Below are 26,599 nucleotides of genomic sequence, written 5' to 3'. Positions count from 1 at the left end.
CAACCTTCACTTTCACACACAGTGCCACAACTTTCACTGTCACACACAGTGCCACAACCTTCACTGTCACACACAGTGCCACAACCTTCACTGTCACACACAGTGCCACAACCTTCACTGTCACACACAGTGCCACAACCTTCACTGTCACACACAGTGCCACAACCTTCACTGTCACACACAGTGCCACAACCTTCACTGTCACACACAGCGCCACAACCTTCACTGTCACACACAGTGCCACAACCTTCACTGTCACACACAGTACCACAACCTTCACTGTCACACACAGTGCCACAACCTTCACAGTAACACACAGTGCCACAACCTTCACTGTCACACACAGTGCCACAACCTTCACAGTAACACACAGTGCCACAACCTTCACTGTCACACACAGTGCCACAACCTTCACTGTCACACACAGTGCCACAACCTTCACAGTAACACAGTGCCACAACCTTCACTGTCACACACAGTGCCACAGCCTTCACTTTCACACACAGCGCCTCAACCTTCACTGTCACACACAGTGCCACAACCTTCACTGTCACACACAGTGCCACAACCTTCACTGTCACACACAGTGCCACAACCTTCACTGTCACACACAGCGCCACAACCTTCACTGTCACACACAGTGCCACAACCTTCACTGTCACACACAGTGCCACAACCTTCACTGTCACACACAGTGCCACAACCTTCACTGTCACACACAGTGCTACAACATTCACTGTCACACGCAGTGCCACAACCTTCACTGTCACACACAGTGCCACAACCTTCACTGTCACACACAGTGCCACAACCTTCACTGTCACACACAGTGCCACAACCTTCACTGTCACACACAGTGCCACAACCTTCACTGTCACACACAGTGCCACAACCTTCACTGTCACACACAGTGCCACAACCTTCACTGTCACACGCAGTGCCACAACCTTCACTGTCACACACAGTGCCACAACCTTCACTTTCACACACAGTGCCACAACTTTCACTGTCACACACAGTGCCACAACCTTCACTGTCACACACAGTGCCACAACCTTCACTGTCACACACAGTGCCACAACCTTCACTGTCACACACAGTGCCACAACCTTCACTGTCACACACAGTGCCACAACCTTCACTGTCACACACAGTGCCACAACCTTCACTGTCACACACAGCGCCACAACCTTCACTGTCACACACAGTGCCACAACCTTCACTGTCACACACAGTACCACAACCTTCACTGTCACACACAGTGCCACAACCTTCACAGTAACACACAGTGCCACAACCTTCACTGTCACACACAGTGCCACAACCTTCACTTTCACACACAGTGCCACAACCTTCACTGTCACACACAGTGCCACAACCTTCACTGTCACACACAGTGCCACAACCTTCACTGCCACACACAGTGCCACAACCTTCACTGTCACACACAGTGCCACAGCCTTCACTTTCACACACAGCGCCTCAACCTTCACTGTCACACACAGTGCCACAACCTTCACTGTCACACACAGTGCCACAACCTTCACTGTCACACACAGTGCCACAACCTTCACTGTAACACACAGCGCCACAACCTTCACTGTCACACACAGTGCCACAACCTTCACTGTCACACACAGTGCCACAACCTTCACTGTCACACACAGTGCCACAACCTTCACAGTAACACAGTGCCACAACCTTCACAGTAACACACAGTGCCACAACCTTCACTGTCACACACAGTGCCACAACCTTCACTGTCACACACAGTGCCACAACCTTCACAGTAACACACAGTGCCACAACCTTCACAGTAACACACAGTGCCACAACCTTCACAGTAACACAGTGCCACAACCTTCACAGTAACACACAGTGCCACAACCTTCACAGTAACACACAGTGCCACAACCTTCACAGTAACACAGTGCCACAACCTTCACAGTAACACACAGTGCCACAACCTTCACAGTAACACACAGTGCCACAACCTTCACAGACACATAGAGACACACACATACGAAAATATATATATACATGTACAATAAGTTCACAGTAAACAGGTAATATCACAATATGAAAATTTTCCAGTTAAAAACAGTGAATTTTCAGGCGCTTTCGTGATTTCTCACATTATCAAGCAACTTTGAAAATAATAACACAAGACTTAAAAAGCAGAGATATGACCTCACATGTGACCTCGCTTGTGACCTCACATGTGATCTCACATGTGACCTCACATGTGACCTCACATGTGACTTCGCATGTAACCTCACACTTGAGCTCGCATGTGATCTCACATGTGACCTCACATATGATCTCACATGTGACCTCACATGTGACCTCGCATGTAACCTCACACGTGACCTCGCATGTGACCTCACACGTGACCCAGCACGCTGAGCGTGGGATTAACTCACATGTCAAGTAAAATTTTAGGAACTATAAGTCAGTTTAAAATCCTCACAAATCCTTTTCATTATAAATGAATCTAATTGATACAACCCTGAATTTATATTCATCTTAAAATCAATAATATTTTTCCATGAAACTCGATTCTGTTATATTTGTCTCAACCTGTTTGATCCAACTCTCTCTCTCTCGGTGTTTTGAAAATCAGTTGGGTCAAAAATTTCTCACATGAATAAAAACGAACATTAGAATCTTGTCCACTTTTAATGTTTTATTAATTTTGTCTTAATCTTATTTCAAGATTTTTACTAGTTTGACCCTTATAAACTTTTCTTTTTTTTTTAGTTATTTTTGTAGACAGAACCGTCAGCATTTTTTTTTGGGGGGGGTGGGATTCGTAATCAAATATTTCTTTACTGTATCAAGGTTTTTAAATGTAAATTTGACTTTGAAATTCTTAAGTTTAAGAAGTATATCAAGAAGGTTTTCGTGTTAAGGGAGAACCAACATATTCTTGGATGAATGTGTCTCTTCGTTCAGTTTTTAATTGCAAAATGCACTTCTGGCAATTTTAAAACATTCGTCAATTAAATTTTTGGGATATTTTAGATCATACACTATTTCATAAATCTTCTACGACCTCTGGGCTGTCAAACTGTCAGAATCACTTGTAACTAAGTCTGAGACTGGCTACTACAACACCAGTGTTGACACTGCAGGTTGCACCGTCAACGTACCCGTCCAAGACACACATCTACTCACGCTTCTAACTGCATTCCTCTGCCATGACTGGTCGCTTTCCTATTTATATACAGTTGTATACAGTATTTTTGCAGTTATATACACCTCTCTCATAAAGCTCTACATCAACCAGCTTTTCCTAATTGTGACTGAATAAGAACACCCGAGGTTCAGTCACTGGTACAATAAGAACACCCGAGGTTCAGTCACTGGTACAATAAGAACACCCGAGGTTCAGTCACTGGTACAATAAGAACATCTGAGGTTCAATCACTGGTACAATAAGAACACCCGAGGTTCAATCACTGGTACAATAAGAACACCCGAGGTTCAGTCACTGGTACAATAAGAACACCCGAGGTTCAGTCACTGGTACAATAAGAACACCCGAGGTTCAGTCACTGGTACAATAAGAACACCCGAGGTTCAGTCACTGGTACAATAAGAACACCCGAGGTTCAATCACTGGTACAATAAGAACATCCGAGGTTCAATCACCGGTACAATAAGAACACCCGAGGTTCAATCACTGGTACAATAAGAACACCCGAGGTTCAATCATGGTACAATAAGAAAACCCGAGGTTCAGTCACTGGTACAATAAGAACATCGAGGGTTCAGTCACGGGTACAATAAGAACATCCAAGGTTCAGTCACTGGTACAATAAGAACATCCAAGGTTCAGTCACTGGTACAATAAGAACATCGAAGGTTCAATCACTGGTACAATAAGAACATCCAAGGTTCAGTCACTGGTACAATAAGAACATCGAAGGTTCAGTCACGGGTACAATAAGAACATCCAAGGTTCAGTCACGGGTACAATAAGAACATCCAAGGTTCAGTCACGGGTACAATAAGAACATCCAAGGTTCAGTCACGGGTACAATAAGAACATCGAAGGTTCAGTCACGGGTACAATAAGAACATCCAAGGTTCAGTCACTGGTACAATAAGAACATCGAAGGTTCAGTCACTGGTACAATAAGAACATCGAAGGTTCAGTCACGGGTACAATAAGAACATCCAAGGTTTAGTCACGGGTACAATAAGAACATCGAAGGTTCAGTCACGGGTACAATAAGAACATCCAAGGTTCAGTCACGGGTACAATAAGAACATCCAAGGTTCAGTCACGGGTACAATAAGAACATCCAAGGTTCAGTCACGGGTACAATAAGAACATCGAAGGTTCAGTCACGGGTACAATAAGAACATCCAAGGTTCAGTCACGGGTACAATAAGAACATCCAAGGTTCAGTCACGGGTACAATAAGAACATCCAAGGTTCAGTCACTGGTACAATAAGAACATCCAAGGTTCAGTCACTGGTACAATAAGAACATCCAAGGTTCAGTCACTGGTACAATAAGAACATCCAAGGTTCAGTCACTGGTACAATAAGAACATCCAAGGTTCAGTCACTGGTACAATAAGAACATCGAAGGTTCAGTCACTGGTACAATAAGAACATCGAAGGTTCAGTCACGGGTACAATAAGAACATCGAAGGTTCAGTCACGGGTACAATAAGAACATCGAAGGTTCAGTCACGGGTACAATAAGAACATCGAAGGTTCAGTCACGGGTACAATAAGAACATCCAAGGTTCAGTCACGGGTACAATAAGAACATCCAAGGTTCAGTCACTGGTACAATAAGAACATCCAAGGTTCAGTCACTGGTACAATAAGAACATCCAAGGTTCAGTCACTGGTACAATAAGAACATCCAAGGTTCAGTCACTGGTACAATAAGAACATCCAAGGTTCAGTCACGGGTACAATAAGAACATCCAAGGTTCAGTCACGGGTACAATAAGAACATCCAAGGTTCAGTCACTGGTACAATAAGAACATCCAAGGTTCAGTCACTGGTACAATAAGAACATCCAAGGTTCAGTCACTGGTACAATAAGAACATCCAAGGTTCAGTCACTGGTACAATAAGAACATCCAAGGTTCAGTCACTGGTACAATAAGAACATCCAAGGTTCAGTCACTGGTACAATAAGAACATCCAAGGTTCAGTCACGGGTACAATAAGAACATCCAAGGTTCAGTCACGGGTACAATAAGAACATCCAAGGTTCAGTCACGGGTACAATAAGAACATCCAAGGTTCAGTCACGGGTACAATAAGAACATCCAAGGTTCAGTCACTGGTACAATAAGTCTCTCACAACAGTTGGTCTTCACTTCTCAGGTTCAGTTCTCAGTGCATATTTTCAGTCACATTGACCAACAACTTCTTCAACCCTCCATAAAATATGAGCAAAAACTGTCAATTATAATAATAATAATAATAATAATAATAATAATAATAATAATAATAATAATAATAATAATAATATTATTATTATTATTATTATTATTATTATTATTATTATTATTATTATTATTATTATTATTATTATTATTATTATTATTATTATTATTATTTTTATTATTATTATTATTATTATTATTATTATTACTATTTTTATTATTATTATTATTATAGTTTTTATTCTTCTTCTTCTTCTTCTTCTTCTTCTTATTATTATTATTATTATTATTATTATTATTTTTACTATTATTATTATTATTATTATTATTATTGTTGTTGTTATAATTATAATTAATATTATTATCAAATTCATGGGGGTGAGCGTTAAACCCACAGGAGTCATTCACACTGCTGCGTCCACTTCCAAAGACATCACAGAAATACACATGCAAACAAATATACATGAATATATGGTAAAATAAATACACAGGAACATAAATACACATGTAGGCACATGTATATTCGTATAGGTACTTGTATACATACATAAGTGTTTTTATTTATCCGCATATATATATATATATATATATATATATATATATATATATATATATATATATATATATATATATATATATATATATATATATATATATATATATATATATATATATATATATATATATATATATATATATATATATATATAAGAAAAAGTTTTGGAGTGAGATTAATAAGTTGAGGAAACCTGGGAACGAATGAATTTGACAGTCAAATATAGGAGAGGAGAGTTATTAAATGGAGAGTTAGAGGTATCGGGAAAATGTAGAATATTTTGTGGAATTATTAAATGTTGATGAAGATAGAGAAGCTGTGATTTCGTATATAGGGCAGGGAGGAATAACATCTTGTAGGAGTTAGGAAGTGTCAAATTTTATTAATTATAAATTAATCTAATTTATATAGACCAAAAGAAATATTCATATTATTTTCGAAACTAGAATCAAGTTTAATAAAAAGCAGTTTTGAAAATAACATGAATATTTCTTTTGGTTTATATAAATTGGATTCATTTATAATTAATAAAATTTGGGATGAATTTAATGGTACCTTAGACAAGTAAAAAATCTTAATGCTTGGGTAGAGTATCAGTTGTGTTTCACAGAATCGGGTGTTGTAAAGTGACTGTGAGGTGTAGTCTTGCCCTTATATGCCTTCCTGTTGATGTTTTATTTCTATAGTTCCTTGATAATGTGAGAAGTCACAAAATCTATTGAAATTTCACTACTTTTCACAGTGGTTGTTCTGTATACACACACACACACACACACACACACACACACACACACACACACTTCTAGGATCATAATGCTTCATCTCCTGTATGACAGGCCAATACGTTGACACTTGTGTATGATAGATTAATACACTGACACTAATGTATTGTATATTAACTGTTGTACTAAATAAATTCAACACTCATAGTAATGCTTTTGTTTTTAAACGAGTGTTTTTTAGCGTCTTATTTAGCCTAAGCTGGTGTGTAGTGGCCTGTGTGTACACTCTGTGTGTACAATCGCTTGCCTGGTGTAGGTGAGTGTTTAGATGTGTGTGTACAAATGCATTTGTTAGTTTTTTAGATATGAAGAGAGAGAGAGAGAGAGAGAGAGAGAGAGAGAGAGAGAGAGAGAGAGAGAGAGAGAGAGAGAGAGAGAGAGAGAGAGAGAGAGAGAGAGAGAGAGAGAGAGAGAGAGAGAGAGAGAGAGAGAGAGAGAGAGAGTATAATATCCCTTTCTCTGTCTTCCTAACTATGTCTGTTTCTCCACTCTTCCTCCTTCACTGTCCATGTAACTCCGTGTGTGTGTGCGTGTGTGTGTGTGTGTGTGTGTGTGTGTGTGTGTGTGTGTGTGTGTGTGTGTGTGTGTGTGTGTGTGTGTGTGTGTGTGTGTGTGTGTGTGTGTGTGTGTGTGTGTGTGTGTGTGTGTGTGTGTGTGTGTGTTGGACAATATTAACGGCGTGTGGAAATATAAACACAAATGCAGTATATTGTGATCCTTTATTGACAACGTTTCACCCACACAGTGGGCTTTTTCAAGTCACTCACGGATCTACCTGGGGTTGGAAGGTACGGGAGTATTTATAGTTCAGAACGTTGAGGTCAGGTGGAGATTGCTGCATCTGATGATCTACCGGGTGGGGTTATAGAGTCTTGGGTAGCTAGGCGGGGGTATTGGACAAGTTGTGAGTAGACCTTCTGCAGTGTTCTATGTTCTTATGTGGGATAGCGATGAAGAAGTTTCTTGGCGAGTGGTTCAGCTATGTTATAGAAGCCATTGTTCTGGTTGAAATTGTTGGTTATAGAGATGAACGATGATTCCAGGATTCTTCTGTATTGAGTGTTGTCTTCTGTGGCTATAAGTCTTGAGTTTCTGTAGTATTAACGGCGTGTGTTGACTGGTGTTCCACAGCTGGGAGCAGAGACGGGGTCGGAGGTGGACAAGAACGGTCTCTACTCTGAACCATTCCACCTCACCTACAACACTCTGAGTGGGTACTCACTCACACACAAGCTGACTCACCCCAACCCTCTCTCCAGTCCTGATTATACAGGTGAGACATCTCTCCGGTCCTGATTATACAGGTGAGACATCTCTCCAGTCCTGATTATGCAGGTGAGACATCTCTCCAGTCCTGAATATGCAGGTGAGACATCTCTCTAGTCCTGATTATACAGGTAAGACATCTCTCCAGTCCTGATTATGCAGGTGAGATATCTCTCCAGTCCAGATTGTACAGGTGAGACACTCATCTCTCCAGTCCTCCAGTCCTCATTATACAGGTGAGATTGTAAACGAGAGGATGGAGATCAATGTTACTTGTAAACGAGAGGATGGAGAATAATGTTACCCACCCCACTCACCACACTATCATAACTCCCATCCCACTCACCACACTATCATAACTCCCATCCCACTCACCACACTATCATAACTCCCATCCCACTCACCACACTATCATAACTCCCATCCCACTCACCACACTATCATAACTCCCATCCCACTCACCACACTACCATCCCTCCCATCCCATTCACCACACGATCATCCCTCCCATCCCACTCACCACACTATCTTCCCTCCCATCCCACTCACCACACTATCATCCCTCCCATCCTACTCACCACACTATCATCCTTCGCATCCTACTCACCACACTATCATCCCTCCCATCCCACTCACCACACTATCATCCCTCCCATCATATTCACCACACTATCATATATCCCATCCCACTCACCACACTATTATTCCTCTCATCCCACTCACCACACTATCATCCCTCGCATCCTACTCATCACACTATCATCCCTCCCATCCCACTCACCACACTATCATCCCTCCCATCCTACTCACCACACTATCATCTCTCCCATCCCACTCACCACACTATCATCCCTCCCATCCTACTCACCACACTATCATCCCTCCCATTCTACTCACCACACTATCATCCCTCCCATCCCACTCACCACACTATCATCCCTCCCATCCTACTCACCACACTATCATCCCTCCCATTCTACTCACCACACTATCATCCCTCCCTTCCTACTCACTACACTATCATCCCTCTCATCCCACTCACCACATTATCACCCCTCCCATCCCATTACCATTCCAATTTCGTCCCACCTCTGTTTTAACCCATCCATCCATGCTACTCCCACCCCACTCCCACCCCTCTCTCACCCCACTCCCACCCCACTCGCTGTAATAACCAGGAGACAAGTGGCACAGGGCCTGGCACTCCTGGCATTGTTCAGATATGCTTTTATACCGAATATACCTCCCAAAAACTCATTAAATATAGAGGCCTTGTAATTCCTAGTCCCTGGGTGGGGAGGGGAGAATGAGGGGGGAGAGGAGAGAGAGAGGGGGAGAGGGAGAAAGAGGTCCCGGTAGAGATGATGACATGAAGATGGCTTGTCACTTCTAACTGATGACATGTCACTCACTCTCCCTCTCCCCTCCCTCTCTCTCTCTCTCTCTCTCTCTCTCTCTCTCTCTCTCTCTCTCTCTCCCCTCCCCTCACGGTCTCAACCGAAAGTTTACTCATTCTTTCCGACGTTTGGCTAAAACAAAATGCAAATGAGGAAAACAGGAAAATAAGTTTTAGAGAGAGAGAGAGAGAGAGAGAGAGAGAGAGAGAGAGAGAGAGTGAACAAGAGACAGCATTCACTATCTTAATCACTCACTATCTTCCTCACTTTCTTCCTCACTCAGTATCATCCTTACTCATTATCTTCCTCATTCACTGTCTTCCTCACTCATTATCTTCCTCACTATCTTCTTCACTCAGTATCATCCTCACTCACTATCTTCCTCACTCACTGTCTTCCTCACTCACTATCTTCCTCACTCACTGTCTTCCTCACTCACTATCTTCCTCACTCACTATCTTCCTCACTCACTATCTTCCTCACTCACTATCTTCCTCACTCACTGTCTTCCTCACTCACTATCTTCCTCACTCACTGTCTTCCTCACTCACTATCTTACTCACTATCTTCCTCATTCACTATCTCTCCCACTCACTGTCTTCTCCCTCTCACTATCTTCCTCTCACCTGTCTTCCTCACTACTATCTTCTCCCCACTCACCTCTCTCCTCATTCTACCCTTCCTCACCTCACTGCTCTCCTCTCACTATCTTCCTCACTCACTATCTTCCTCACTCACTGTCTTCCTCACTCACTATCTTCCTCACTATCTTCCTCATTCACTGTCTTCTTCACTCACTATCTTCCTCGCTCAGTATCATCCTCACTCACTATCTTCCTCACTCACTGTCTTCCTCACTCACTATCTTCCTCACTCACTATCTTAATCACTATCTTCCTCATTCACTGTCTTCCTCACTCGCTATCTTCCTCACTCACTCACCCTCACTCACTATATTATACTCACTCACTATCTTCCTCACTCACTGTCTTCCTCACTCACTATCTCTCTCACTCAATATCTTTCTCACTCACTCTCTTCCTCACTATCTTCCTCACTCACTATCATCCTCACTCACTATCATCCTCACTCAATATCATCCTCACTCGAAGATTGAGACACTTATGCAGCATATGGAAATCTTTATTCAGGAAACGTTTCGCCACACAGTGGCTTCATCAGTCCAATACAAAGAGGAAGGCGTAAGGAGAGGAGGAGAATGAGGTAATCAGTCCCTCAACCTGGAGTCGATGTGTTCAGTCCATCAATCTTGTAGAATGTACAGCATAGGGCCATAGACGTGGCTTATATACTGTAGTGAGGTGACGTGAAGCAGATGGAGGCGGGGTCATAGTTGTACCATCCACTAGTCGAAGTAGGTCTTCGTCCAAAGGTTGAACAAGTGTTGAAGAATTCTTTGTAACAAGATCCCATGATGCTGCAGTGTCCGACAGTTGTGATGAATGGTTTGAAAAACCGACAAGTTGACCGACGAAGACCTACTTCGACTAGTGGATGGTACCACTATGACCCCGCCTCCATCTGCTTCATGTCACCTCACTACAGTATATAAGCCACGTCTATGGCCCTATGCTGTACATTCTACAAGATTGATGGACTGAACACATCGACTCCAGGTTGAGGGACTGATTACCTCATTCTCCTCCTCTCCTTACGCCTTCCTCTTTGTATTGGACTGATGAAGCCACTGTGTGGCGAAACGTTTCCTGAATAAAGATTTCCATATGCTGCATAAGTGTCTCAATCTTCAACTTGTCGGTTTTTCAAACCATTCATCACATCATCCTCACTCACTATCTTACTCACTTTCTTCCTCACTCACTATCTTCCTCACTCACTATCTTCATCACTCACTATCTTTCTCACTCACTGTCTTCCTCACTCTCTGTCTTCCTCACTCATTATCTTCCTCACTCACTGACTTCCTCACTTACTGTCTTCCTCATTCACTATCTTCCCCACTCACTATCTTCCTCACTCACTATCTTCCTCACTCACTGTCTTCCTCACTCACTATCTTCACTCACTATCTTCTTCACTCACTATCTTCCTCACTCACTGTCTTGCTCACTCACTATCTTCTTCACTCACTATCTTCCTCATTCACTTTCTTCCTCGTTCATTTCCTTCCTTACTCACTATCTTCGTCACTCACTATCTTCCTCACTCACTATCTTCCTCACTCACTATCTTCCTCACTCACCCACATTCCTCCAGTGAATAAAAATGTCACAAATAATCCGTACATAAGAAATTGAAATATATAACGACGTTTGGGTCCGACTTGGAGCGAAACGTCGAACCGAAATGTCGTCATAAGTTAGTTTCCGATTAGCTGTGTATTGCATACACTCTACTTCCCACTAACTTCTGATGTACACTCTGGTACCTAGATCTTATATCTACCCTAATACATCTTCAACTTCCTTCTCATTACGTCTGCTCTCTCTCTCTCTCTCTCTCTCTCTCTCTCTCTCTCTCTCTCTCTCTCTCTCTCTCTCTCTCTCTCTCTCTCTCTCTCTCTCTCTCTCTCTCTCTCTCTCTCTCTCTCTGTAGTCTGCTAACAGCTGTCAGCATCTCCCAAGACTGCTGTTGTTCTGTCACTTCTGTCTTAACCACTGATATTCTCGGTGGTAAAGCGATGGACCTGTCAACCCCAGGACCACGGTTTAAAACCCCCGATTGTCTTTCTTTTTAATCATTTACGCTTGAAACTGAGTTGAGTTTTAGAGGCTTGAGCATCCAGCAGGCTTGTGTGAGCGTGGTAGACGGGAGTGAATTGAATCAGACAGTTTTCAAATAGAGGCTCTGTTGGATTGTGAGCGCACTGTATCGTTTATGAAGGGACTTAGGAAAACCGGTTGGCCGGACTCGAGTCCTGGCTTCAGAAACACACACACACACACACACACACACATCGTTGTCTTGTGTACTGATAATGTTAAGTATCAACTTTTTTTTTTTGCCGTATGACTTGTCGAGGGTAAATATTCAAAGCGTGCGGCCAACATATACTTGGCAGCACCCAAGACCAATATTTCATTTCGATATGAACTGGTTCGTGTGGCGACGAGTGATAATGACAGGCTTGAAGCAGGAGCGTGTTGCTACGCCTGATATAACACCTGTGTGGTGGAACACTTAACACGAGGGTGGTGGAACACCTCTCGTAACACGATTGTGATGGAACACTTAACACGAGGGTGGTGGAACACCTCTCGTAACACGATTGTGGTGGAACACTTAACACGAGGGTGGTGGAACACCTCTCGTAACACGATTGTGGTGGAACACTTAACACGAGGGTGGTGGAACACCTCTCGTAACACGATTGTGATGGAACACTTAACACGAGGGTGGTGGAACACCTCTCGTAACACGATTGTGGTGGAACACTTAACACGAGGATGGCGGAACACCTCTCGTAACACGATTTTGGTGGAACACTTAACACGAGGGTGGTGGAACACCTCTCGTAACACGATTGTGGTGGAACACTTAACACGAGAATGGCGGAACACCTCTCGTAACACGATTGTGATGGAACACTTAACACGAGGGTGGTGGAACACCTCTCGTAACACGATTGTGGTGGAACACTTAACACGAGGGTGGTGGAACACCTCTCGTAACACGATTGTGGTGGAACACTTAACACGAGGGTGGTGGAACACTTAACACGAGGGTGGTGGAACACCTCTCGTAACACGATTGTGGTGGAACACTTAACACGAGGGTGGTGGAACACCTCTCGTAACACGATTGTGGTGGAACACTTAACACGAGGGTGGTGGAACACCTCTCGTAACACGCTTCTGGTGGAACACTTAACACGAGGGTGGTGGAACACCTCTCGTAACACGATTGTGGTGGAACATTTAACAAGAGGGTGGTGGAACACCTCAGTGTCACAAGGCACTGTCCTGGCACCTCTACTGTTACTTATCCTCATAACAGACATAGATAAAAACACTCGCCACTGTTTCCTGTCATTATTTAGAGTTAAGACCAAAATAAGCATGAAAATCACCTCGGTAGAAGACACAAAAGAAAACTGCAAGAACATATAAGGAGTCTTGCAGTAAACAGTGGAGAACAACATAACGTTCAGTGGTAACAAGTTCCAACTGCTTAGGTAAATAAAGAATGAAGAACTCAAGAGAGAGAATGTACACAAAACACAAGAGGATCAAACAGGATGAAAAGGAACAAGTGCAGAACCTGGATGTAATAATGTTAATTGACCTATCTTTCAAAGAACACAAGGCAAATGTCATGACAGCCATGAACATGACGGGGATGGTAATGGGAACTTTCAAAACAAGGAAAAATAGTGAAAATGCTGACAATATTCGAAATATTTGTGCTCTCTAACTTGGAGTATTGTTCAGCGTTGACGGCCCCGTTCAGGGCAGGAGAGATATCAGAGTCGGAACAGATACACAGATTATTTATGACCGCACATAGAGCTAATAAAGCATTTGAACTACTGGGAACTCCTTAAAGTCCTATATATGTACTCACTGAAGCGGAGGAGAGAGAGATACATGATAATAAATGCGTGAAAATACTTGAGGGCCTGGTAACAAACCTACACACTGCCATATCATATTGGACTGAGAGATATGGGAGAAAGTGTAAAATAAACCCAGTGAAAATCAGGAGCGCCTTGGACACAGTAGAGAACACTGTATCAACATCCCTGGTCCCATACTATTCAACATCTTACCATAAGATATCAGAAACACTGTTGGAACAAGTGTAGAAGTCTGAAACAGGAAACTGTAAAAGTACCTCCAGGAAGTGCCAGATCAGCCAGGCTGTTATGGATATGTGCGCCAACGAGCCACCAACAGAAACAGCCTGGTTGACAAAGCAAACACCACACAAACCTGGCACAGGCTCCGTGAGTTAGAAAACTCCCGAAACCCATCAGAGGTAAAGATATCAGTGTGTGTGTGTGTGTGTGTGTGTGTGTGTGTGTGTGTGTGTGTGTGTGTGTGTGTGTGTGTGTGTGTGTGTGTGTGTGTGTGTGTGTTTCAGTGCTCCACAGCAGGTGAGCGTGAGGGAATCCCTCACACAAGACAGTGTGTGTGTGTTTCAGTGCTCCACAGCAGGTGAGCGTGAGGGAATCCCTCACACAAGACAGTGAGTGTGTGTTTCAGTGCTCCACAGCAGGTGAGCGTGAGGGAATCCCTCACACAAGACAGTGAGTGTGTGTTTCAGTGCTCCACAGCAGGTGAGCGTGAGGGAATCCCTCACACAAGACAGTGAGTGTGTGTTTCAGTGCTCCACAGCAAGTGAGCGTGAGGGAATCCCTCACACAAAACAGTGAGTGTGTGTTTCAGTGCTCCACAGCAGGTGAGCGTGAGGGAATCCGTCACACAAGACAGTGAGTGTGTGTTTCAGTGCTCCACAGCAGGTGAACGTGAGGGAATCCCTCACACAAGACAGTGTGTGTGTGTTTCAGTGCTCCACAGCAGGTGAGCGTGAGGGAATCCCTCACACAAAACAGTGAGTGTGTGTTTCAGTGCTCCACAGCAGGTGAGCGTGAGGGAATCCCTCACACAAGACAGTGAGTGTGTGTTTCAGTGCTCCACAGCAGGTGAACGTGAGGGAATCCCTCACACAAGACAGTGTGTGTGTGTTTCAGTGCTCCACAGCAGGTGAGCGTGAGGGAATCCCTCACACAAAACAGTGAGTGTGTGTTTCAGTGCTCCACAGCAGGTGAACGTGAGGGAATCCCTCACACAAGACAGTGTGTGTGTGTTTCAGTGCTCCACAGCAGGTGAGCGTGAGGGAATCCCTCACACAAGACAGTGTGTGTGTGTTTCAGTGCTCCACAGCAGGTGAGCGTGAGGGAATCCCTCACACAAGACAGTGTGTGTGTGTTTCAGTGCTCCACAGCAGGTGAGCGTGAGGGAATCCCTCACACAAAACAGTGTGCTCAGTAATCCTGGGATATGATAGTTTTTTACAGCTCTTTTTTGTGACTGGCTGTGACCTGAGTAATCAAAGTGTATAATACCGTGATTCATTGTTGCTGTATAATCCACCCCAGTGTATACCATCCATGTATGATAACTGCAGTCCTGTGTGTGTGTTTCACAGTGTATACCATCCATGTATGATAACTGCAGTCCTGTGTGTGTGTGTCTCACAGTGTATACCATCCATGTATGATAACTGCAGTCCTGTGTGTGTGTTTCACAGTGTATACCATCCATGTATGATAACTGCAGTCCTGTGTGTGTGTTTCACAGTGTATACCATCCATGTATGATAACTGCAGTCCTGTGTGTGTGTTTCACAGTGTATACCATCCATGTATGATAACTGCAGTCCTGTGTGTGTGTTTCACAGTGTATACCATCCATGTATGATAACTGCAGTCCTGTGTGTGTGTTTCACAGTGTATACCATCCATGTATGATAACTGCAGTCCTGTGTGTGCGTGTATCCACCATGTATGATAACTGCAGTCCTGTGTGTGTGTTTCACAGTGTATACCATGTATGATAACTGCAGTCCTGTGTGTGTGTTTCACAGTGTATACCATCCATGTATGATAACTGCAGTCCTGTGTGTGTGTTTCACAGTGTTACCATCCATGTATGATAACTGCAGTCCTGGGTGTGTGTTTCACAGTGTATACCATCCATGTATGATAACTGCAGTCCTGTGTGTGTGTTTCACAGTGTATACCATCCATGTATGATAACTGCAGTCCTGTGTGTGTGTTTCACAGTGTATACCATCCATGTATGATAACTGCAGTCCTGTGTGTGTGTTTCACAGTGTATACCATCCATGTATGATAACTGCAGTCCTGTGTGTGTGTTTCACAGTGTATACCATCCATGTATGATAACTGCAGTCCTGTGTGTGTGTTTCACAGTGTATACCATCCATGTATGATAACTGCAGTCCTGTGTGTGTGTTTCACAGTGTATACCATCCATGTATGATAACTGCAGTCCTGTGTGTGTGTTTCACAGTGTATACCATCCATGTATGATAACTGCAGTCCTGTGTGTGTGTTTCACAGTGTATACCATCCATGTATGATAACTGCAGTCCTGTGTGTGTGTTTCACAGTGTATACCATCCATGTATGATAACTGCAGTCCTGTGTGTGTGTTTCACAGTGTATACCATCCATGTATGATAACTGCAGTCCTGTGTGTGTGTTTCACAGTGTATACCATCCATGTATGATAACTGCAGTCCTGTGTGTGTGTTTCACAGTGTATACCATCCATGTATGATAACTGCAGTCCTGTGTGTGTGTTTCACAGTGTATACCATCCATGTATGATAACTGCAGTCCTGTGTGTGTGTTTCACAGTGTATACCATCCATGTATGATAACTGCAGTCCTGTGTGTGTGTTTCACAGTGTATACCATCCATGTATGATAACTGCAGTCCTGTGTGTGTGTTTCACAGTGTATACCATCCATGTATGATAACTGCAGTCCTGTGTGTGTGTTTCACAGTGTATACCATCCATGTATGATAACTGCAGTCCTGTGTGTGCGTTTCACAGTGTATACCATCCATGTATGATAACTGCAGTCCTGTGTGTGCGTTTCACAGTGTATACCATCCATGTATGATAACTGCAGTCCTGTGTGTGTGTTTCACAGTGTATACCATCCATGTATGATAACTGCAGTCCTGTGTGTGCGTTTCACAGTGTATACCATCCATGTATGATAACTGCAGTCCTGTGTGTGCGTTTCACAGTGTATACCATCCATGTATGATAACTGCAGTCCTGTGTGTGTGTTTCACAGTGTATACCATCCATGTATGATAACTGCAGTCCTGTGTGTGCGTTTCACAGTGTATACCATCCATGTATGATAACTGCAGTCCTGTGTGTGCGTTTCACAGTGTATACCATCCATGTATGATAACCGCAGTCCTGTGTGTGTGTTTCACAGTGTATACCATCCATGTATGATAACCGCAGTCCTGTGTGTGTGTTTCACAGTGTATACCATCCATGTATGATAACCGCAGTCCTGTGTGTGTGTTTCACAGTGTATACCATCCATGTATGATAACTGCAGTCCTGTGTGTGTGTTTCACAGTGTATACCATCCATGTATGATAACTGCAGTCCTGTGTGTGCGTTTCACAGTGTATACCATCCATGTATGATAACTGCAGTCCTGTGTGTGTGTTTCACAGTGTATACCATCCATGTATGATAACCGCAGTCCTGTGTGTGTGTTTCACAGTGTATACCATCCATGTATGATAACCGCAGTCCTGTGTGTGTGTTTCACAGTGTATACCATCCATGTATGATAACTGCAGTCCTGTGTGTGTGTTTCACAGTGTATACCATCCATGTATGATAACTGCAGTCCTGTGTGTGCGTTTCACAGTGTATACCATCCATGTATGATAACTGCAGTCCTGTGTGTGCGTTTCACAGTGTATACCATCCATGTATGATAACTGCAGTCCTGTGTGTGTGTTTCACAGTGTATACCATCCATGTATGATAACTGCAGTCCTGTGTGTGTGTTTCACAGTGTATACCATCCATGTATGATAACTGCAGTCCTGTGTGTGTGTTTCACAGTGTATACCATCCATGTATGATAACTGCAGTCCTGTGTGTGCGTTTCACAGTGTATACCATCCATGTATGATAACTGCAGTCCTGTGTGTGTGTTTCACAGTGTATACCATCCATGTATGATAACTGCAGTCCTGTGTGTGTGTTTCACAGTGTATACCATCCATGTATGATAACTGCAGTCCTGTGTGTGTGTTTCACAGTGTATACCATCCATGTATGATAACTGCAGTCCTGTGTGTGTGTTTCACAGTGTATACCATCCATGTATGATAACTGCAGTCCTGTGTGTGTGTTTCACAGTGTATACCATCCATGTATGATAACTGCAGTCCTGTGTGTGTGTTTCACAGTGTATACCATCCATGTATGATAACTGCAGTCCTGTGTGTGTGTTTCACAGTGTATACCATCCATGTATGATAACTGCAGTCCTGTGTGTGTGTTTCACAGTGTATACCATCCATGTATGATAACTGCAGTCCTGTGTGTGTGTTTCACAGTGTATACCATCCATGTATGATAACTGCAGTCCTGTGTGTGTGTTTCACAGTGTATACCATCCATGTATGATAACTGCAGTCCTGTGTGTGTGTTTCACAGTGTATACCATCCATGTATGATAACTGCAGTCCTGTGTGTGCGTTTCACAGTGTATACCATCCATGTATGATAACTGCAGTCCTGTGTGTGCGTTTCACAGTGTATACCATCCATGTATGATAACTGCAGTCCTGTGTATGTGTGTCTCACAGTGTATACCATCCATGTATGATAACTGCAGTTCTGTGTGTGTGTTTCACAGTGTATACCATCCATGTATGATAACTGCAGTCCTCTATGTGAGTGTGTGTGTGTGTGTGTGTGTGTCTCACAGTTTGCCTTGTCTCTGGTACAGCTGGTGTTGCACCAGCTGGTGTTGCACCAGCTGGTGTTGCACCAGCTGGTGTTGCACCAGCTGGTGTTGCACCAGCTGGTGTTGCACCAGCTGGTGTTGCACCAGCTGGTGTTGCACCAGCTGGTGTTGCACCAGCTGGTGTTGCACCAGCTGGTGCATTATATCAGCTGGGATGAAGATTAACTGAATATAATTCCTTATGAAGCAAGGAATTGTTTTCTCACATCATAAGAGCTTATAATAATAATAATAATAATAATAATTATTATTATTATTATTATTATTATTATTATTATTATTATTATTATTATTATAGAAAGCGTAAACGCGTAAGGGTGATGCAGTTGTTTAGTGAATGGAAGGTACTCAGGTTTGCTCCATGGAAGGAGAGGTTAGATCTAATTCCATGAATCAAGTAAAAATGGTAATAATACTTCTCAGTCGTAATTAATGTAACAATAATTATCAGGTATACAAACCTTCTTAAAACAATAAAACTCCCAATTAAAACTAACCAAATATATTTCAATGTCTATGTAATGGCTATTGTGTCTAGATGGTTTAAGTTAGTAACGAGAGTATTGTGTCTAGATGGTTTAAGTTAGTAACGAGAGTATTGTGTCTAGATGGTTTAAGTTAGTAACGAGAGTATTGTGTCTAGATGGTTTTAGTTATTAACGAGAGTATTGTGTCTAGATGGTTTAAGTTAGTAACGAGAGTATTGTGTCTAGATGGTTTAAGTTAGTAACGAGAGTATTGTGTCTAGATGGTTTAAGTTAGTAACGAGAGTACTGTGTCTAGATTGTTTAAGTTAGTAACGAGAGTACTGTGTCTAGATGGTTTAAGTTAGTAACGAGAGTATTGTGTCTAAATGGTTTAAGTTAGTAACGAGAGTATTGTGTCTAGATGGTTTAAGTTAGTAACGAGAGTACTGTGTCTAGATGGTTTAAGTTAGTAACGAGAGTACTGTGTCTAGATGGTTTAAGTTAGTAACGAGAGTATTGTGTCTAAATGGTTTAAGTTAGTAACGAGAGTATTGTGTCTAGATGGTTTAAGTTAGTAACGAGAGTATTGTGTCTAGATGGTTTAAGTTAGTAACGAGAGTATTGTGTCTAGATGGTTTAAGTTAGTAACGAGAGTATTGTGTCTAGATGGTTTAAGTTAGTAACGAGAGTATTGTGTCTAGATGGTTTTAGTTATTAACGAGAGTATTGTGTCTAGATGGTTTAAGTTAGTAACGAGAGTATTGTGTCTAGATGGTTTAAGTTAGTAACGAGAGTATTGTGTCTAGATGGTTTAAGTTAGTAACGAGAGTACTGTGTCTAGATGGTTTAAGTTAGTAACGAGAGTACTGTGTCTAGATGGTTTAAGTTAGTAACGAGAGTATTGTGTCTAAATGGTTTAAGTTAGTAACGAGAGTATTGTGTCTAGATGGTTTAAGTTAGTAACGAGAGTATTGTGTCTAGATGGTTTAAGTTAGTAACGAGAGTATTGTGTCTAGATGGTTTTAGTTAGTAACGAGAGTATTGTGTCTAGAGGGTTTAAGTTAGTAACGAGAGTATTGTGTCTAGATGGTTTAAGTTAGTAACGAGAGTATTGTGTCTAGATGGTTTAAGTTAGTAACGAGAGTATTGTGTCTAGATGGTTTAAGTTAGTAACGAGAGTATTGTGTCTAGATGGTTTAAGTTAGTAACGAGAGTATTGTGTCTAGATGGTTTAAGTTAGTAACGAGAGTATTGTGTCTAGATGGTTTTAGTTAGTAACGAGAGTATTGTGTCTAGATGGTTTAAGTTAGTAACGAGAGTATTGTGTCTAGATGGTTTTAGTTAGTAACGAGAGTATTGTGTTTAAGTGGTTTAAGTAACGAGAGTATTGTGTTTAAGTGGTTTAAGTAACGAGAGTATTGTGTTTAAGTGGTTTAAGTAACGAGAGTATTGTGTCTAGAGGGTTTAACAAGTTAGTAACAAGGGAATTGCGTCTAGATTTTAGTAGTTACTAGGGAATTGTATCTAAATTTAAGTATCTAGATTTAAGTAGCTATTAACGAGGGAACTGTGTCTAGATTTTTGTAGTTAGTAACGAGTGAATTGCGTCTAGATGGTTAAAGTAATTAGTGACGAGAGAATTGTGTCTAGATTTGAGTAGTTAGTAACGGGAGAATTGTGTCTAGATTATTTCAGTAGTAAGTAACGCAGGTGTTGCCCTCTACAGAGTGCCCCTCCACGGAGTACGCCATTCCTCACCTGGGCGCTGACGGGGGTGTGTACCACGCCCCGCCCCTGCCACACTCCAAACCGCCCATGCACACCCTCAACACCTTCCTGGGCAAGCCCGCCCCCACTCCCATCCCGCCTACAGCGCCTCCACAGCCTCAGGAGAGCTTCTACGCTGCTACAGAGATCGTAGCGGTGAGTTGATAAGCTATGTTGTTGTTGCTGATGTTATGGTGTTGTGATTGATGCTGTAGTGTTGTGGTTGATGTTATGGTGTTGTGATTGATGCTGTGGTGTTGTAGTTGATTATGTGGTGTTGTGGTTAATAAATGCTGTGGTGTTGTGGTTGATGCTATGGTGTTCTGGCTGATGCTGTGGTGTTCTGGTTAATGCTGTGGTGTTTTGGTTGACGCTGTCGTGTTCTGGTTGATGCTGTGGTGTTGCAGTTGATACTGTGGTGTTGTAGTTGATGTTATGGCTTTGTGATTTATGCTGTAGTGTTGTGATTGATGCTGTGGTGTTGTGGCTGATTCTATGATGATCTGGTTGATGCTGTGGTGTTGTGGTTGATGCTGTGGTGTTGTGGTTGATACTGTGGTACTGTGGTTGATGCTGTGGTGTGGTGGTTGATGCTGTAGAGTTATGGTTGACACTGAAGTGTTTTGGTTGATAAATTTCATGCATGACGTCTGTTTGGGGGAAAGAGAAAGAGAGAGAGAGAGAGAGAGAGAGAGAGAGAGAGAGAGAGAGAGAGAGAGAGAGAGAGAGAGAGAGTATACAAAAGCAAATAAACAAGTCAGAGGTGTGAAGACAACAGGTAGAGTGTAACACAAACAAGAAGGAAAGCAATAGCAGATGGAAGAAAGAGAGAGCAATTGAAAGGGATAGATGGGATGGGAGACCAAGATGTACGTGAAGCGTAAGAGAAAATGAAGAAGGAAAAGCAGGAGATGGAAGTGTGTCTGGGGAGACACACTTCGTATTATACCAATGTTGTAAGTGTATGCTGGGAGTGTTGTTATCCCAGTGTTGTAAGTATACCAGTGTTGTTATCCCAGTGTTGTAAGTATACAAGTGTTGTTATCCCAGTGTTGTAAGTATACCAGTGTTGTTATCCCAGTGTTGTAAGTATACAAGTGTTGTTATCCCAGTGTTGTAAGTATACCAGTGTTGTTATCCCAGTGTTGTAAGTATACAAGTGTTGTTATCCCAGTGTTGTAAGTATACAAGTGTTGTTATCCCAGTGTTGTAAGTATACCAGTGGTGTTATCCCAGTGTTGTATGTATACCAGTGTTGTTATCCTAGTGTCGTATGTATACCAGTGTTGTTATCCCAGTGTTGTAAGTATACCAGCGGTGTTATCCCCGTGTTGTAAGTATACCAGTGGTGTTATCCCAGTGTTGTATGTATACCAGTGGTGTTATCCCCGTGTTGTAATTATACCAGTGGTGTTATCCTACTGTTGTAAGTATACCAGTGGTGTTATCTCAGTGTTGTATGTATACCAGTGGTGGTATCCCAGTGTTCTATATATACCAGTGGTGTTATCCCAGTTGTGTTATCCCAGTGTTGTATGATTACCAGTAGTGTTATCCCAGTGTTGCAAGTATACCAATGGTGTTATCTCAGTGTTGTATGTATACCAGTGGTGTTATCTCAGTGTTATATGTATACCAGTAGTGTTATCCCAGTATTGTATATATATCAGTGGTGTTATCCCCGTGTTGTAATTATACCAGTAGTGTTATCCCGGTGTTGTGTGTATACCAGTGGTGTCATCCCCGTGTTGTGTGTATACCAGTGGTGTCATCCCCGTGTTGTAGGTATACCAATGGTGTTATTCCAGTGTTGTAAGTAAACCAGTGGTGTTATCCCGGTGTTGTAAGTATACTAGTGTTGTTATCCCAGTCATGTAAGTATACCAGTGGTGTTATCCCATTGTTGTATGTATACCAATGGTGTTATCCCCGTGTTGTTTGTATACCAGTGGTGTTATCCCAGTGTTGTAAGTATACCAGTGGTGCTATCTCAGTGTTGTATGTATACCAGTGGTGTTATCTCAGTGTTGTATGTATACCAGTGGTGTTATCCCAGTGTTGTAAGTATACCAGTGGTGTTATCCCCGTGTTGTTTGTATATCAGTGGTGTTATCCCAGTGTTGTAAGTATACCAGTGGTGTTATCCCCGTGTTGTTTGTATATCAGTGGTGTTATCCCAGTGTTTTAAGTATACCAGTGGTGTTAACTCAATGTTATATGTATACCAGTGGTGTTATCTCAGTGTTGTATGTATACCAGTGGTGTTATCTCAGTATTGTATGTATACAAGAGGTGTTATCCCAGTGGTGTAAGTATACCAGTGGTGTTATCCCAGTGTTTTATGTATACCAGTGGTGTTATCCCAGTGTTGCATGATTACCAGTAGTGTTATCCCAGTGTTGTAAGTATACCATTGCTGCTATCCCAGTGTTGTAACTTTACCAATGATGTTATCCCAGTATTCTTATTCCAGTCGTGTAAGTGTACACCAGTGGTGTTATCCCAGTATTGTAATTCCAGTGGTGCAAGTATATACAAGCGATGTTATCCCAGTGTTGTTATAATTGTGTTGTTATTCCAGTGATGTAGTATACCAGTGTTGTCATCCTAGTGATGTTGTTCCAGTGTTGTTATTCCAGTGGTGTAAGTATACCGGTGGTTTTATCCCTGGTTATCCTTCATCCTGACACTTAGCAATCCAGGTTCTCCACTAATCTCAGGCACACCTGGGAAGCCTCTGTTTACCAGCGTTGTCTGCTCTCCCCAGCAGGGGAGCAACAGCAGCAGCAGTGGAGGCAGCAAGCAGGGAGGTAGCAGTGGTGGGGGAGCGGCGGCTCCCCAGGACGAGGTCAAGGCCCGGGAGATCCCCAGGATGGCCATCACACTCCTCCAGCAGATAGGAGAGGGCCAGTTTGGTGAGGTAAGTGTTGCTGGGTGCAGCAGACTCTCTCTTTCTCTGTAAATGTGTTAAAATTTCGCACCAACGTACGGTTTTATGGCTCAGAATTTTCTATATTTAGTTTATGATTGATTGTAATTTGCCGGTGCGACAGTACCCGTGTGTGTGTGTCTCCCGCAGGTGCACCTGGGGGAGGTGGAGGACGAGGATGGGGAGAAACAGATGGTAGCAGTGAAGACACTAAGACTGGAGGCGTCCCACGCTGTCAGGTAGGACTTTAAACACTGCTCCCACATTCCCACATTCCCACATTCCTCACCAACATTCTTCCCCCGCTCACCAACATTACATCACCTGTGCTTAGTGACGGGGATGATTGTATTCACAGGGGAGACGCTGATCTTACAAAGTCATACATCGTCTGGGAAATGGGAGGTAAATCAGGTCTCATGCAGTGGGAGAGCCACCTTGAAAGTATTATTATTATTATTACAATCAAGGGGGAAGCGCTAAACCCGGAGGATTATACAGCGCCTGGGGGGGGGGATGTGGAAGGCATTCAGGCTTAATTTGGGGAACTGGAGTACAGATCCAATTCCCTAAATCAAGAGCCCCTCACCAACATCAAGGAACCTTCCTTGAGGGGACCTTGAAAGTGTAGCAAATGCCGGGTGGGTTTACGATCCTGGTCAGTGGGCCAGTTTTCCCCAAAGTCTTTATCATAAGTATTGTATGTAGCCTTCGGGGGAAGCATATATAGAGTAGTTGTTGAGGGTGATGGGAGGGATGGGGTTAGATGAGGTGTTCCACCATGCACAGTTCTCCATTTCCACAGAGGATGACCCTGGACGAAAGCCACGTAAGTGGTTTTCGTTCCTGCTCACAATACCTCATCAGAAATTGTTTTACTCTGTTTAAGAACATGCACCGAGAAACCTGGAAGGCCACTGTTGTCTACTGGGTCACTTATCACAACTGTTGTCACAACTGTTGTCACAACTGTGTCACAACTGTTGTCACAACTGTTGTCACAACTGTGTCACAACTGTTGTCACAACTGTGTCACAACTGTTGTCACAACTGTTGTCACAACTGTTGTCACAACTGTTGTCACAACTGTTGTCACAACTGTTGTCACAACTGTGTCACAACTGTTGTCACAACTGTTGTCACAACTGTGTCACAACTGTTGTCACAACTGTTGTCACAACTGTGTCACAACTGTTGTCACAACTGTGTCACAACTGTTGTCACAACTGTTGTCACAACTGTGTCACAACTGTTGTCACAACTGTTGTCACAACTGTGTCACAACTGTTGTCACAACTGTTGTCACAACTGTTGTCACAACTGTTGTCACAACTGTTGTCACAACTGTTGTCACAACTGTTGTCACAACTGTTGTCACAACTGTTGTCACAACTGTTGTCACAACTGTTGTAGCTTTCATGAAAAATTATATTTATACAGGTGTAAGGCAATACTTCGTCAGATAAGTCTTACCATCAAGCCAGTTTCCCATTCACGTCGGGTCAAAATTCCACCAGACATTTACGAAAATTCTGTTTTTGAGGGGAAACGGGGGGGGAGGGAAATACTGTGAAAATTGAAAAGTGGCACTCTGGCACTATTTGGTCAGTTAATTCCCTTCAAACCTGAAAAACTCCTACACATAATGCTTTCATATGAAGGCCACAATGCTGTGGTCTCGACGAGGACTCACACGATCCTCGTCGGTCCTCCAAGACCTCGAGGATGCTCTGTGGGAGCCATAATAAAAAAATGGTATAAAAAAAGACTGGTTGAAGAACGAGCTACGTGTGCAACAGTTGGGAATCGGTCCCTCCAGAGTGAGGGACTGATCACCTCAAACTCCTCATCATCTTCCACCGTTCTTCTCTGTACTGGACTGAAGAAGCCTCTGGCTGGAGAAATATTTCCTCATTAGAGATTCCCAGATGTTGCATCAGTGTCTCGTTCTTCGACAACAATAAAAAAAACACTTTTTCTTTGGGAACCAGACTGACGTGATGAAACTCTTGAGCAGTTACTTACCAGGTAACCCGAGCACCTCCAGGTACTCCAGGTAACCCGAGCACCTCCAGGTACTCCAGGTAACCGAACACCTCCAGGTACTCCAGGCAACCTGAGCACCTCCAGGCACTCCAGATAACCCGAGCACCTCCAGGTACTTCAGGCAACCTGAACACCTACAGGTACTCCAGGTAACCCGAACACCTTCAGGTACTCCAGGTAACCCGAGCACCTTCAGGTACTCCAGGTAACCCGAGCACCTCCAGGTACTCCAGGTAACCCGAGCACCTCCAGGTACTCCAGGTAACCGAACACCTCCAGGTACTCCAGGCAACCTGAGCACCTCCAGGCACTCCAGATAACCCGAGCACCTCCAGGTACTTCAGGCAACCTGAACACCTACAGGTACTCCAGGTAACCCGAACACCTTCAGGTACTCCAGGTAACCCGAGCACCTTCAGGTACTCCAGGTAACCC

The 26,599-nt window shown here is 43.0% G+C and overlaps 1 protein-coding gene across 3 annotated transcripts in view; it reads left to right on the top strand.

Moving 5' to 3' along the window:
* The window catches only part of LOC128684751 (discoidin domain-containing receptor 2-like), a 437,491-nt gene that overhangs the window by 379,009 nt on the left and 31,883 nt on the right, over positions 1-26,599 (top strand). For 2 of the 3 annotated variants that reach the window (XM_070104357.1, XM_070104350.1), the window contains 4 exons: positions 7,892-8,033; positions 21,149-21,345; positions 23,957-24,109; positions 24,269-24,357. In XM_070104357.1, the coding sequence (XP_069960458.1) occupies positions 7,892-8,033; positions 21,149-21,345; positions 23,957-24,109; positions 24,269-24,357 (581 nt within the window). The remainder of the gene's footprint in view (positions 1-7,891; positions 8,034-21,148; positions 21,346-23,956; positions 24,110-24,268; positions 24,358-26,599) is intronic. The other variant, XM_070104351.1, reaches the window with a different exon arrangement.

Source organism: Cherax quadricarinatus, chromosome 5, assembly GCF_038502225.1.
Source record: "Cherax quadricarinatus isolate ZL_2023a chromosome 5, ASM3850222v1, whole genome shotgun sequence".
In the NCBI taxonomy this organism is placed as follows: domain Eukaryota; kingdom Metazoa; phylum Arthropoda; class Malacostraca; order Decapoda; family Parastacidae; genus Cherax; species Cherax quadricarinatus.
The sequence above is the reverse complement of the archived record's forward strand: the minus strand, read 5'-3'. Positions and strand labels throughout refer to the sequence as shown.